The following is a 15,874-nucleotide window of genomic DNA, read 5'->3' as shown; positions in this document are numbered from 1 at the left end:
AAATCTGGCCATGGTGATGCCATCGCTGGCCTTCCAGGCAGCAATGTTGTCAGGTGCTGATGCTCTGTGCAGCATCAGGTGATGGCGGAGAAGGTTGGTGCTGTTGTTAGTGTGCCTGGTGATGTTGATGTTGGGGCTGATCGTGGAAGGATTCAGAGGGCCACGGTGTGATTCTTTCAAGGGCACCGATGTTGCTGGAATAGATGGCAACTGCAGTTGAGATGACAGAACTGATCTGTCAATGGTGAGAGGTTGTGCCAATGAGGTGCCACTGGATAGAGAGTTGGCTCTAAACACTTGCAAGCTAAAGAAATCTCTATATGTCTTACAAATGCAGTTAACAACAGTTTCTGAGCTCTGAAACTGAACAGCTGCAACATGGTATCCTTTATACCACTTCCGCAGCTTTCTGGTTATCAGATAAATCCAAACAGACTCAAATCACGACAGGGTGAGCTGGCATGTTCCCCGAGCAGAGGGTAACCTGTGAGGGAGCACGTAAAAGTACAAGCTAGGCTCAAAATAGCATGAAATTGGCTGTTAACAAGCCATTTAATGAAGTAAATTGTTTCCCCCACCGCTTGGTGTCAGGCCAGTTCTGCGCAGATAGACCCGACACCTGGAAGACCTGTGTGGAGGCAGGTTGACAGCGGGTTTCCTACCCGCCGTCAACCATTGCTTTTTGACAGCGGACCCGCCTCCAAACCCACATGCTGAGTGCCGGAAAAATCCAGCCACAAATCGCTACCATTTGCTATTAAATGCTTTTGGAGTGGAAAAATATTTTGGATGCCGAGAAAATGTCTACTGCTGAGCATAAGTCGTCATCAGCTGGAACCCTACATCTTTCAAAAGCGGAGTCATCACCCAGAGGGTCTGAGAGGAACTCTTGCCAATCCAACAGCCAAGTTTTCCCTAGCAAGTACAGGGTTGTCAGAATTTTTGTCACTTTCTCAGGATCAACATTCTATTCGAAGAGAATGAACGACCATCAAGAGTTGCAGCTCAACAGTGGGCATGAAAGAACAGCAGTGCTACCTGCATTGCTCAGTGGAGTCAACTTAAGTAGCCAGCTTGTGACTGGGATCATACACCCTGGGTTCACTATCCTTGGAAATGAACACCCAATTCCTTGAGAGGCATTAATGTAGCAGGAAATTGAATTTGAACTCTTCTTGAACATGTTTGGAGACCATTAGAATCATAGAAAGTTACAGCACGGAAGGAGGCCATTTCAGCCTATCGTGTCTGCGCCGGCCAACAAAGAGCTATCCAGCTTAATCCCACTTCCCAGCTCTTGGTCCGTAGCCCTGCAGGTTACAGCATCCCAAGTGCACATCCAAATGTCCACAGAATCATAGTCAATTTTCACATTTTTAGGAAAGTATGTCAGAGACCAGTGAGCAAAAAACTTCACTTATAATGGGCTCAAAGGGTCTTGTGTCTAAAATCAAAAATATAATTGCTACAAAAGCTCCAAGGATCACAAATAACATTCGTGGAAATTTTTCTCCTCATTATTAGGGTGGATAATTCTTGCTCGATGGTTCTGAAACAGCTTAGGTGATGGACAGTCTAATGGTGAGGCATTGGCAACCAAGCACCTATGAGAATGCCTGAATTAAATCGAGATTTTAAAAAAAATCCTTGCTTCTCTAATACTCTGGACTTGTTAGACTATGAAAATTGCCACGCACCACAGGAAGATCAGATGAACCAGCCATCTAAAATAGGGTAGACTTATATGTGCTGCAGGCAAAGAAAGACGGTCGCCACTGACAGGCACTTCATGAACCGTCTGGCTGTCAGGCCAAAAGGGACAATGCTGTGATTTCCCCTTTCCCCCATTGAATAATTCATCTATCCTAGTACATATTCAAATGAAGTTCTAGTTTACTTCACAATCATTTGGTTTCTTACTTGCTCCTCTTCTCAGGGTTCCTCCATGCCATACTCCAATCTGAAATCAGATGGAGAGCTTGTAGTCAAATAAATTATAAATGGTGAAAAATGCTGCTTAGAGGGAAGAAAGTCTATTAGGTATAATTGGGTATGTATATTGTTAAACTTCAAAAAGGGGGTGAGGGAGTTCTTGCATTTGAACCACCAAACCTATGAAAGGTGAAAGTTTTATAGTGATGATCAATTTCAGAGAAGTGTTGGCTAGCAGGAACAAAGTAAACCTTTGTTGTGCTAACTTTGATGTTCGTCAATAAAAATGTATAACGGACAGCACCCGTCTGGCAGAGTTGAAATTATTTGAGGTTTTTATAGGCACGCACAGGAACACCCCATGGCTATTTTGTCTGTGGCGACCTTGAAATACAATTTTGCTTCAACTTTATATATCTTCAGTATGGAGCAAGCTGTTTACAAAGGTCAGCTTAAAGTGTTGTGAAAGAAGCTCAAAGAAATGGAATAATTATAGACATACAACTCCTGAAGCTACTGCATCTGTGGTACATCAAAGTGTTTAAATGTACCAGTCATTGCTGCAAACGTTTTACTGACATTAACATCGCGCCATCTTATGCAATAGTATTTTATTCGACTCACCCTGAGCAATTCCACAGGAGACTCACTAGTATGGAAATAAATTTTAGTTAAGAGCTAGCCAACACTAGCTATTAACTCTTGCAAGCCAGACAGCCGAGGTTGTAATTTGAAAAGGCTCCTGGGATGAAGCATCAAGACAGGAACGGACCACATAAGACAGGAGGCCGAAAGGGGCCATTCAGGCCCATCAAGCTTCCTCGGCCCACATGCAATCACAGTGGACTCTCCCATTTCACTCTCCCGGTGGGGGAGGGAAGAGTTAGATATCAATACTCACGATTGCTCCTTCAAAGATGGAAGAGTACTACCTCCCACAAACATCCTCCCCTCCCAGCAAAGGAACTATTTTAGAGTATTCTACAGGGCGCAGTTTAAAAAACAATTCAGAAATAAAAAGCTGGTCCCAGTAAAAAGCAACCGTGAAGCTGGCAGATTGTCGGAAAAACTCAACTGGTTCACTCATGTCCTTCTGGGAAGGAAACCTGCCATCCCAGTATGGGCCTATACATGACTCCAGTCCCATACCGATGTGATGAACTCTAAAATGCCCTCTGAAGTGGCCTTGAGAGCCACTCACTCATATCAAAACCAGTAGCAGGCCCACCACTACCATCTGAGGGCAACTAGGGACGGGCAATAAATGCCAGCTTGCCACATCCCAAGAATGAATTAAAAAAAATAATTCGGCATTTGCTTCATCCCATTTAACGGCCACTTCGATTCTCATTCACCCAGCTCCTTGTTAAACTCAAATCAGTTTGGGCCGAGTTGATTTTAATGACTTAATCACAAGGGGAAGATAGATAAGTACATGAGGGAGAAAGGAGAAGAAGGATATGCTGATAGAATTAGATGAAGTAAGGTGGGACGAGACCCGTGTAGAGCATAATCATCAGCATGGGCCTGTTGGGCTGAATGGTCTGGTTCTGTGCTGTAAAATTCTATGTAAAAAATGCTAAAATGGAGTGTTTACATTACTCTATGTGCAGTAAAGGTAGATCATTGAAGAAATACATCAGTGTCCCTGCACTATTGTACACACGCCAATATTTATCTTGTGAGAATGTTACCTAATGCCTGCAGTAATCCGCTGCTGATGAAGAGATGTATTAAGATGTAATTAAGGGCAGGGCAATGCTTTGAACTATCTGTCTGCTCATTTTCCACTGGTCAGTAGAGATAAAGCCAACCAGAAACACACCACACAAACAAGATTTAAATGGCCTGTCACCTCTTCGGCACGTCTGTCATTAGCAAGGCATATGGAGAAAAGGTGACCTCAAAAAAGTAATTTTTGTTATTGCAATCTGATCTGATTCTTATATTTAACCCTAAAATATACATGGTACACTGCCAGGATATTTGAATATTTTAGTCCAGGGCTGTACGTTGGCAGATTTACGGCAGAGAATGCCTGGTTACTGTCTGTTGAAGGAAATCTAGGCCGTGATATGGTCAAATCCACTTAACATATGCAAATCGGATTTTAGCTTAAACATTCACTCCCTCCATCATCGATGTACCATGGTTGCAGTGTGTGCTATCTACATGATGTACTGGAGAAACTCGCCAAGGCTTCTCCAGCAGCACTTCCCAAACCCGCAACCTCCACCGCCTAGAAGGACAAGGGTTGCAGGTGCATGGGAACACCATCACCTCCAAATTTCCCTCCAAGTCACACGCCATCCCGATTTGGACATACTGTATATCGCCGTTCTTTCAATTCGCTGGATCAAAATCTTGGAACTCCCTAACAGCATTGTGAGATACCTTCACCACATGGACTGTAGCTGTTCAAGAAGGCCCACTACCACCTTCTTGGGGCAATTGGAGATGGGAAATAAATGCCGGTCTTGCCAGGGATGCCCATATCCCGTGAATGAATTAATAAAAACACACGATTTTTAAAAACATGCAAATGTGTTACATGTACCCTTCACTAATCTACATATGTTGCATGAATTGAACTTGGAATATGTAAAACAATCTAAATGAAAGAAAAAGGCATTACTTTGCTCCACACCTCCCCATTCTAGGTCTCCTCAGTCCATTCACCATACCCACCCAATATAAGTAGATAGCTCAGTTACATCGAGTCTACAGCATACAAACAGGCCATTCAGCCCAACTGGTCAATGCCAGAGTTTATGCTCCACATGAGCCTCCTCCCACCCCTCTTCATCTAACCCTATCAGCATATCTTTCTATTCCTTTCTCCCTCATGTGCTTATCTAGCTTCCTCTTAAATGCATCTATGCTATTTGCCTCAGCTACTCCTTGTGGTAGCGCATTCCACATTCTTACCACTCTTTGAGTAAAGAAGTTTCTCCTGAATTCCCTATTGGATTTATTAGTGACTATCTTATATTTATGACCTCTAGTTTTGAATTCATGTGATCCTCTAAATATCTTATAACACATTTAAAAATGGTGTAATCTGTTTTGGTAAATAAATGGTCCGCTGCTCCAATTAACATCCAGCAAATAGTAATTTGGACAATTATACCTTTAAAGAAAAAATTATGTTGACACAGACTTACCTGTCTGTAGCCTACCATAATCAGCCTGACCAAAACGATGTTGATGTGGGTACCCAATGATTCATCATGGTAGATTTCATCAACCTGCAACAACAAAACCAAACTGTCTCAAACTCAGCAAGTACTGTATATTGAAGTAAATGTGCTCCTGTTGGGGGAAGCTACTACATACAGTTGATTCTTGACTTCAGGGGCGCGTTCCATCTTTTGTCTAACGTATCCTTGTTGAGGCTTTACTTTCCTATATGTCGAGGAACCAACCAGAGATCAGGCCATCTTAGACTGGGTATTATGTAACGAGAAAGGATTAATTAGCAATCTTGTTGTACGAGGCCCCTTGGGTCGGAGCGATCATAATATGATCGAATTCTTCATTAAGATGGAGAATGAAGTAGTTGACTCAGAGACTAGGGTCCTAAATTTAAATAAAGGAATCTACGATGGTCTGAGGCACGAGTTGGGTAGGATTGATTGGGGAATGTCACTCAAAGGGTTGACGGTGGATAGGCAATGGCAAACATTCAAAGACCGAATGAACTACAGAATTTATTCATCCCAGGTTGGCATAAAAATAAAACAAAAAAGGTGACTCAACCGTGGCTAACAAGGAAAATTAGGGATAGCATAAGATCCAAGGCGAGGACATATAAATTGGCCAGAAAGAGCAATAATCCTGAGGATTGGGAGCAGTTTAGGATTCAACAAAGGAGGACAAAGGGATTAATTAAGGGGAAAAGAGAATATGAGAGTAAGCTTGCAAAGAACATAAAAACTGACTGTAAAAGCTTTTATAGATATGTGAAGAGAAAAAGACTGGTGAAGTCAAGCGTAGGTCCCTTGCAGTCAGAATCAGGGGAATTTATAATGGGGAACAAAGAAATAGCAGACCAATTAAATACATACTTTGGTTCTGTCTTCACAAAGGAGGACACAAATAACCTCCCAGAGATGCCAGGGAACATAGGGCCTGATGAAAGGGTGGAACTGAAAGAAATCAGTATTTGTAGGGAAATGGTGTTAGGAAAATTGATGGGACTGAAGGCCGATAAATCCCCATGGCCTGATAATCTACATCCTAGGGTACTTAAGGAAGTGGCCCTAGAAATAGTAGATGCATTGCTGGTCATTTTCCAGAACTCGATAGACTCTGGAACAGTACCCATGGATTGGAGGGTAGCTAATGTTACCCCACTATTCAAAAAAGGTGGTAGAGAAAAAGCAGGGAATTATAGACCGGTAAGCCTGATATCGGTAGTGGGGAAAATGCTAGAGTCCATTATAAAAGATGTAATAGCAGAGCACTTGGAAAGCAGTGACAGGATCGGACAAAGTCAACATGGATTTACAAAAGGTAAATCGTGCTTGACTAATCCACTGGAATTTTTTGAGGATGTAACTGGTAAAATAGATAAGGGAGAACCAGTGGATGTGGTGTATTTGCACTTTCAGAAGGCTTTCGATAAGGTCCCGCATAAGAGATTAGCATGCAAAATTAAGGCACATGGGATTGGGGGCAAGGTATTGACTTGGATAGAGAACTGGTTGGCGGATAGAAAGCAAAGAGTTGGAATAAATGGGTCGTTTTCCGAGTGGCAGGCAGTGACTAGTGGGGTACCGCAAGGATCGGTCCTAGGACCCCAGCTGTTCACAATATATATTAATGATCTAGACAAGGGAACTAGATGTAATATCTCCAAATTTGCAGACGACACAAAGCTGGGTGGGAGGGTATGCTGTGAGGAGGATGTCGTGAAACTCCAGTGCGATTTGGACAGGTTGGGTGATTGGGCAGAAACATGGCAAATGCACTATAATGTGGATAAATGTGAGGTTATCCACTTTGGTGGCAAAAACAGGAAGGCAGATTATTATTTGAATGGCAATAGATTGGGAGAAGGGGAAGTGCAAAAAGACCTGGGTGTCCTTGTGCACCAGTCGCTGAAGGTAAGCATGCAGGTGCAGCAGGCGGTTAAGAAGGCAAATGGTATGCTGGCCTTCGTAGCAAGAGGGTTCGAGTACAGGAACAAGGATGTCTTGCTGCAATTGTACAGGGCCTTGGTGAGACTGCACCTTGAGTATTGTGTGCAGTTTTGGTCGCCTTATCTGAGGAAGGACATTCTTGCCATGGAAGGAGTGCAGCGAAGATTCACCAGGCTGATACCTGGGATGGCAGGAATGACGTACGAGGAGAGATTGGGTCGATTGGGCTTATACTCACTGGAGTTTAGAAGATTGAGAGGGGATCTCATCGAAACCTATAAAATTCTGTCAGGCCTGGACAGACTAGATGCAGGAAGGATGTTTCTGATGGCCGGGGAGTCCAGAACCAGGGGTCATAGTCTAAGGATAAGGAGTAAGCCATTTAGGACTGAGATGAGGAGGAATTTCTTCACCCAGAGAGTGGTGAACCTGTGGAATTCTCTGCCACGGAGGGCGGTGGAGGCTAGTTCATTAAATATATTCAAGAAGGAGATGGATATATTTCTTAAGGCTAAAGGGATCAAGGGATATGGGGAGAAGGCAGGGACAGGGTACTGAATTTGGATGATCAGCCATGATCTCATTGAATGGCGGAGCAGGCTCGAGGGGCCGAATGGCCTACTCCTGCTCCTATCTTCTATGTTTCACAAATTTTCCCTTTTTACTCAAGCAATTAGTATTGGGACAATCAAAAATTGGACATACGACAATGTCAGTTTTTCTCTGTAATTAATAACCAGCTAACAAAATTGCAGAAATGCATAATTTTGAAATTTGCAATTTTTGCCAAGTGATTTCATGAGCAAGTTATTAAGCAGAAAAGACATTTAATGCGCTCATGGTTTGGAGATCTGTGAAAACTTATTTGTGTGTTTTCTAACATTGTACTTCATACCTGATCTTCTCTAAAATTGAAGTTGGGGAAAACTAGGAATATGCTCTCAAGTCAGATGATATCCAGTGGCAAGCTTCAATCCTGCCACTATTTTATTGGTCAATACACCTGGAATTGTAAATCAATGTTTAACTCATTCACTGCTGACCCTCAAATGACACTGATTGTATCAAACTTGCCACTGGTTGTAAAGGAATTAAAAAGCCAATACCGGTCAGCAATGGTTCCTTGACTGTCATTAAATAGGATCCACAAGGTTAGAGACTTAATAGGTCTACTTGTTTCCTAAAAATCCTGATTATCCATTTTTTTAAATTGCTAGTCAACAGTCTGAAGTCCCTTGTAACACACTTAAACAATATACTAATAGCACTCTTAAATTATGATCTTATCAGATTCAACAACCCATCCATAAAAGAAAGCTACCACCTATGACTTGCAGGTCTCATGAAAACATGGAGTTATAGCTCTGGAGTATGGAACATGAGTTTTATTTACCACATGAAAACAATTCAAACCGTACAACACATCAACTCAAACACTGGAGGGGGGGGGGGGGGGCTCAAATCTAATCACTTAATTACTGCTTTCTTTAATTAAAGGCAATGGGGTAAATTAAATTGATGCCCACTGGCTCTGCAACTGATGCATAACGTCTAATCTGCCTGGCTGTGGTTGTATGGATGGATCCATGCCACTCATTTGGAATATGTTGGTAAAAGCTTGCCGACGGTGAAATGGTACCTCAGACTATAAATGCAAGTCTTTCTTTCTTTCTCAGCACCAAACTCTACGTTTCAGTTGGCATATTCACCAGAAAGAAGTGGCCACAGGGGGAAATGACAGCCATGAAACTCGGAGGGTGGGATACTATTCACTGCGAGTGTGTGGTGGCCTATAGGGACTGCAGTAGATGTGGACAATCCCAGGAATAGGCAACGTTTAACAAACTTACCTGCTCATGAACTGATGCACTGATTACTCCTCTTCTCAGTGTGTCAAAGAGGCTACTCATTATAATGGAAGGGAAGAGGAAAGAAGTGCATTACACTGCAATCTGAAGTAATGGCCATGATCAACACTCATGTTTCCCGATAGAGTTATTAAACACAGAACTCTTAAGTCATGGTAATTTTACCACATGTTAAGCATTTACATCAGAATGTTACTATTTTAGTTGATAATAGCAGAGAAAGGGCACAGGGAGGAGGATTGTTTGCAGGCATTATTCTTTTCAGACAGAATTTACAGAGAGCGAGCAGTCTGGCATTTAATAGAACAGTAAGAATCTGTGTAATTTTTGCCTCTGTGTATATCCCAATAGATGCACACAGACCTGGAAACACCCTCTTTGATTGCCAGTGCACCACCTGCCACTAAAGCTGAGAGTTTTAATGTCACAACCTGCATGGGGGAATTATAGAAATATCTAAAAACTCCACCATATCCAACTTCATACAGGCCATCATAAATGCACTACTGCCTTCAGATTTCCCCCCCCCCCATTTCCCTTAAGGTGAAGAGCATTAATAAAAGATCTAAAACAAAAGCAAAATACTGCAGATGCTGGAAATCTGAAATAAAAACAGAAAATGCTAGAAATACTCAGCAGGCCAGGCAGCATCTGTGGAGAGAGAAACAAAGTTAATGTTTCAGTTCGATGACTTTTTGTCTGAACTGATCTTTATGTCAGAACAAAAAGATCTAAACCAGATTTCTTAGGTTTCGGTTACAGTTAATTGGATACGTGGAAAATCTTCTACCGACCAAGAATGGAGGTTCCATAATGAATCCAAAATTCAACATACATTCAGGTTGCATGTCATGTGCAATATGTTAACGCACACCTTCATGTTAACTTTCCAAGCCAATCAGCTTTGCATAGACTGCAGACTCCAAGACCTTGATATTACCCCGCCCCCTCCTGATGAGTGGGAGAGGGGAGTTAAAAATTTAAAAATGGGCAACGCGCCCCCAACCTACCATGTACGCACCCGCTGCTGTTTTTACAGCGGCAGGTTTCGTGGCAGGAGTGTCCCACCATCGAGAGGCGGGACACGTCATTAACATATTTAAATCAGGCTCCCACAGTGCAATTGGGAGTCTGATTTAAATTTAATAGTTGCCACTCAGAAACCTCAGCATTAAAAGGGAGGTGGGAGCATCTAGCTCAAGAAGATAAGTGCCTTTTACAGAACTCCTTGTGGGCCAGGAGAAACAGGAGTACTTCGCCCCGGCTCCTCAATGAAGCCTTCGGCCTATCGCTTGCCGATTGTGGCCTCTCTCTCCCCACCGCAATCACCGAACTCCCCCACCCTCGCCTCCAGCCCCGATCTCTTGCTCCCCGCTCCAGTGATGGCCTTTCTCTCCATTACCCACCCCAAGCCACGATCTATTGCTCCCCCCATCTGCGATGGCGCCTCTCCCTGCCCACACCCCCCCCCCCCCACCACGATGGCCTCTCTCTGTATCTCACTTCCCTCCTCCCCTCCCCAATGGGCTTTCTCTCTCTCCCCACCCCCCCAATGGATTTTCTCTCACTCCTCCCCACCAGCAAGCCTCGATCTCTCGTTCCCTTCCTCCAGATTGCCAGGGACCATCCTCAAGGGTCCCCGACTGCAACCACCTGCCGCTAGTTTTCTTGCCGGTAGTCGGCCAGCCCGTTAATTTGGCTGGCAGTCGGATGGGAAACGGAAAAAAGAGATGCTGCCGGGGGGCCCAATTCTTAGCCAATAACACCATGATGCCAAAGTCCTGCAATAAAGCCATTAGAATCAGAAATTGAAAGGATCTTTTGGTTGCTCAAAGTTCGATTTGATTGCCTGGATTGATTAGAGTTACCCTGTTGCTAAAGTTGACTAAGCCAACACACAAGTGGATTGCAAATCAGTGCCAATTACATTAAAATGCAGAGAGATCTGTAGTCCTCTAAAGCAGTATTGTAATACACCATGCAATCCAGCTATGATGACTTGGTCATGCTGAGTGACCATCATTTTGCACATTAATGATGTAAATGTGGAATATAGATCATAGATGCTGAAGTAAATAGCTGTATAATGCATAATATCAATGTATGCTCAGAGATATCACTAGGATTTCAGTAAAGCATAATGGTAGGCAAACACAATTTTGTACCATGGCCACTTAAACTGTGAAAAACACATAGCAGTATAACTGCAGGTTTTGTCCTGCCAATAGGGCTGTTTCTGGAGAGAGCATTTTAAACTATCACATTAGGGTGTAGAATTGGTGGTTATATATCAGTAAATAGTGCTGAGGGCAACTCGAGGTGATGAATTAACAGTATCAAATAAGAAATGCATCCTACAACATTAAATGGGTTTAAATGTGTTTTTTGCCATAGTGTAGTATTACCTATCAGTACACCTATTGGTAATACTGGGGCTCTAATCCAAATGGCACCTCAGAGGTCATGTGGTAACATATCATCTCCCATTAGATGCAGCCTTCATCACCGTGAATTATAGCACCTGCATCTACTTCCTCCAATGTTCACGTCACATCCTCGTTACTGATCAGTGCTCTTGTTGGGGGTGGAGATAATGTGAATTGTGCTTATGGTGCTGCATATTCTCGTGATGATTCTAGTTCGCATCATCAATATGCCAGGGACAGTTCTCTAGGATGCATCAATTGTATTTTGTGTAAATCTACAAAGAGTGATAATGAAGTCCTTGAGAATTAAATCATGAGCTGACAAGTTTATATTATTAGAATATGTCACCTGCATACAAGACAGATTAGTGCGGTGCATTGAGTGTAAGCAGAGTTTGGCAAGTGGGAGAAAAAGTCATTTAAGTGTATTTACTGAATTTTAGTGAGTGAAAAAGTTAATTATTTGAAGTAAGTTTAATTTTTTTTTTATTGAGTAAATTAAGCTGTTGCGGAGTTTAAACCGGAAGTAGAATCCAGGTATAAAAAGGGGCGGGCTTAGTGCGGCTGCACTGAGTGCGGTGCATTGAGTGTAAGCAGAGTTTGGTAAGTGGGAGAGTTCGGTAAGTGGGAGAGTTCGGGCAAGTGGGAGGCGAGGGGGTGTTTTTGCTCTGTTTTGCTTCCCACTCTCAGGCTAATCCAGCATTGCGGAAGCGGAGCAGCCAGACAATTCAACTGGACAGGCCCCACAGACAGCATTCAAAAGGGAGGTTGGTAATCAGCTGGTTGGTAGGTCCTTTTCCTTCTCTTCTATACCTTTAAGTTGGTAAGTCCTATTAAATAGTGGTGTAATATTATCATCTATTTTGGGGCAGAGGGCCTTCATAACTAATAATAATAAATTTAATTAATTATAGATATGGGTGAACAGGTGATGTGTTACTGTTGCGAAATGTGGGAACTGGTGGACCCCACTGAGGCTCACGGTGATTACATTTGCGATAAGTGTTTGCTGCTAGAGGAACTCAGGCTCCGTGTTAAAGAGCTTGAGACCGAGCTTCAGACACTGCGACACATCAGGGAGGGGGAGAAGTTCCTGGACTCTGTTTCAGGAGGTAGTCACACCTATGAAATTAATTAATGCAGATGTAGTCCGTGGTCAGGGACAGGACAGTGTGACGACGAGTGAAGCAGGTACAGGGATCCAGGAGGTAGTGTTGACGGAGACGCAGCCCTTGCTCTTGTCAAGCAGGTTCGAGGTTCTTACTCCCTGTGAGGGCGGGAGCAGGGACTGCAGGGAGGATGAGCAACCTGGCCACAGCACCGTGGAACAGGGGGTCATTCAAGTGGAGGGAGTAAAAAGAAATGTTGTAGTGGTAGGGGATAGTATCATTAGGGGGATAGATAGGGTTCTCTGCAGTCAAGAGCGGGAGTCCCGAAGGCTGTGTTGCCTGCCCAGTGCCAGGGTTAAGGACATCTCTTCTTGGCTGGAAAGAAACTTGGAGTGGGAGGGGGAGGATCTAGTTGTCGTGGTCCATGTTGGTACAAACGACATCGATAGGACAAGGAAGAAGGTTCTGTTAAAGGAGTATGAGCAGCTAGGGGTCAAATTAAAAAACAGAACCTCAAGGGTAATAATCTCTGGATTATTACCTGAGCCACGAGCGAATTTGGCTAGGATAAATAAAATTAAAGAGTTAAATGCGTGGCTCAAACACTGGTGTGGGAAAAATGGGTTTTGCTTCTTGGGACACTGGCACCAGTACTGGGACAGGAGGGAACTGTTCCGTTGGGACGGACTTCACTTGGCCAGTGCTGGGACTAGAGTCCTGGCGAATCATATAACTAGGACTGTAGAGAGGGCTTTAAACTAATTAGTGGGGGGGAGGTTTCTAGAGAGCAAATAATAAAAAAATGACAACAGAGAAGGTCATAGACTTAGGTAGCAGTGGGGGAATTAAAAAACAGAATGTGTCAGGAAGGGACAGAAGGTATGGAGTAAAAGGGGAAAAAACAGGAACCAAGTGTCACAAAACATATTTGAAAGTTCTTTATCTGAATGCACGTAGCATTCGTAACAAAATGGATGAGTTAACGGCACAAATAACTACATATGGGTATGATCTTGTGGCCATTACAGAAACATGGCTGCAGGGTGACCATGATTGGGAATTAAACATACCAGGTTATTAATCAGGAAGGACAGGTAGGAAGGAAGGGGAGGTGGGGTGGCTATGTTAATAAAGGAAGGAATCACGATAATACGGAGAAATGATATTGGGTCAAAGGAACAGGATAGTGAAACAGTTTGGGTGGAGATAAGGAATAATGGGAAAAAAAACACTAGTGGGCGTAGTCTATAGGCCTCCGAACAGTTGCAACTCTGTTGGACGGAGTATTAATCAGGAAATAGTTGAGGCTTGTAATAAGGGAACAGCTATAATTATGGGGGATTTTAACTATCATATTAACTGGACAAATCAAATTAGGCAGGGCAGCCTTGAGGATGAGTTCATTGAGTGTATTAGGGATGGGTTTCTTGAGCAGTATGTAACTAAACCGACCAGGGGGCAAGCAACCTTAGATCTGGTCCTGTGTAACGAGACAGGATTAATTAAAAAATGTCCTAGTAAAGGATCCCCTTGGAATGAGTGACCATAACATGGTTGAATTCCATATTCAATTAGAGGGTGAGAAGATTGGATCTCAAACAAGCGTGCTGAGCTTGAATAAAGGAGACTATGAAGGTATGAGAGCGGAATGGGAAAATAGATTAAAGGGTAAGACGGTACATGATCAGTGGTGTACATTTAAGGAGTTATTTTACAACTTCCAAAAAATATATATTCCACTGAGAAGAAAAGGGTGTAAAAGAAAAGGTAGCCATCCGTGGCTAAGTAAAGTAATTAAGGATAGTATCCGACTAAAAACAAGGGCATATAAGGTAGCCAAATCTAGTGGGAGGATAGAAGATTGGGAAGTCTTTAAAAGACAGCAAAAAATAACTAAAAGATTGATTAAGAAAGGGAAGATAGATTATGAAAGTAAATTAGCAAAAAATATAAAAACATATAGCAAAAGTTTCTATAGTTATATAAAAAGAAAAAGGGTGGCTAAAGTAAATGTTGGTCCCTTAGAGGATGAGACCGGGAAATTGATGGTGGGAAACATGGAGATGGCAAAAACGCGGAACAAATATTTTGTATCAGTCTTTACGGTAGAGGATACTAAGAATATCCCAACGCTGGACAAACAGGGGGCTCTGGAGGTGGGGGGGGGGGGGGGGGAGCTAAATACAATTAAAATCACTAAGGAAGTGGTACTTGGTAAAATAATGGGACTCAAGGCAGATAAATCCCCTGGGCCTGATGGCTTACATCCTAGGGTCTTGAGGGAAGTGGCGGTAGGGATTGTGGATGCATTGGTAATAATTTTCCAAAACTCCCTGGGCTCAGCAAAGGTCCCGGCAGATTGGAAAACTGCTAATGTAACACCCTTATTTAAAAAGGGTAGTAGGCAGAAGGCTGGAAACTATAGACCGGTTAGCCTAACATCTGTGGTTGGTAAAATGTTAGAGTCCATTATTAAGGAGACAGTAACGGGACATTTGGATAAATATAATTTAATAGGACAAACTCAGCATGGTTTCATGAAGGGGAAGTCATGTTTGACAAATTTGCTTGAGTTCTTTGAGGAAGTAACATACAGGGTGGATAAAGGGGAACCAATGGACGTAGTGTATTTAGACTTCCAAAAGGCATTTGACAAGGTGCCACACAAAAGATTATTGCTCAAGATAAAAAATCACGGGATTGGGGGTAATATTCTGGCGTGGGTGGAGCATTGGCTCTCTAACAGAAAGCAGAGAGTTGGGATAAATGGTTCATTCTCAGACTGGCAATCAGTAACTAGTGGTGTTCCGCAGGGTCAGTGCTGGGTCCCCAACTCTTTACAATCTATATTAACGCTTTGAAGGAGGGGACCGAGTGTAACATATCAAAATTTGCAGATGATACAAAGATGGGAGGGAAAGTAGTGAGTGAGGAGGACATAAAAAACCTGCAAAGGGACATAGACAGGCTAAGTAAGTGGGCCGAGATTTGGCAGATGGAATACAATACTGGAAAGTGTGAGGTTATGCACTTTGGCAGGAAAAATCGTAGAGCAAGTTATTATCTTAATGGCAAGAAACTGGAAAGTACTGAAGTACAAAGGGATCTGGGGGTCCTGGTGCATGAAACTCAAAAAGTTAGTATGCAGGTGCAGCAAGTGATCAAGAAGGCCAATGGAATGTTGGCTTTTATTGCTAGGGGGATAGAATATAAAAACAGGGAGGTATTGCTGCAGTTGTACAAGGTATTGGTGAGACCGCACCTGGAATACTGCATACAGTTTTGGTGTCCATACTTAAGAAAAGACATACTTGCGCTCGAGTCAGTACAAAGAAGGTTCACTCGGTTAATCCCGGGGATGAGGGGATGGACATATGAGGAGAGGTTGAGTAGAT

At 43.0% G+C, this 15,874-nt stretch overlaps 1 protein-coding gene across 1 annotated transcript in view; it reads right to left on the bottom strand.

Annotated features, from left to right (window-relative positions):
• The window catches only part of LOC147098520 (A disintegrin and metalloproteinase with thrombospondin motifs 14-like), a 222,997-nt gene that overhangs the window by 87,862 nt on the left and 119,261 nt on the right, over positions 1-15,874 (bottom strand). The window contains exon 5 of the mRNA XM_085969985.1: positions 5,097-5,180. Coding sequence (XP_085826111.1) covers positions 5,097-5,180 — 84 coding nt within the window. The remainder of the gene's footprint in view (positions 1-5,096; positions 5,181-15,874) is intronic.

The sequence above is a fragment of the Somniosus microcephalus genome, chromosome 29, assembly GCF_052327205.1.
Source record: "Somniosus microcephalus isolate GS21.2 chromosome 29, FLI_Smic_1.0, whole genome shotgun sequence".
NCBI lineage: Eukaryota > Metazoa > Chordata > Chondrichthyes > Squaliformes > Somniosidae > Somniosus > Somniosus microcephalus.
The sequence above is the reverse complement of the archived record's forward strand: the minus strand, read 5'-3'. Positions and strand labels throughout refer to the sequence as shown.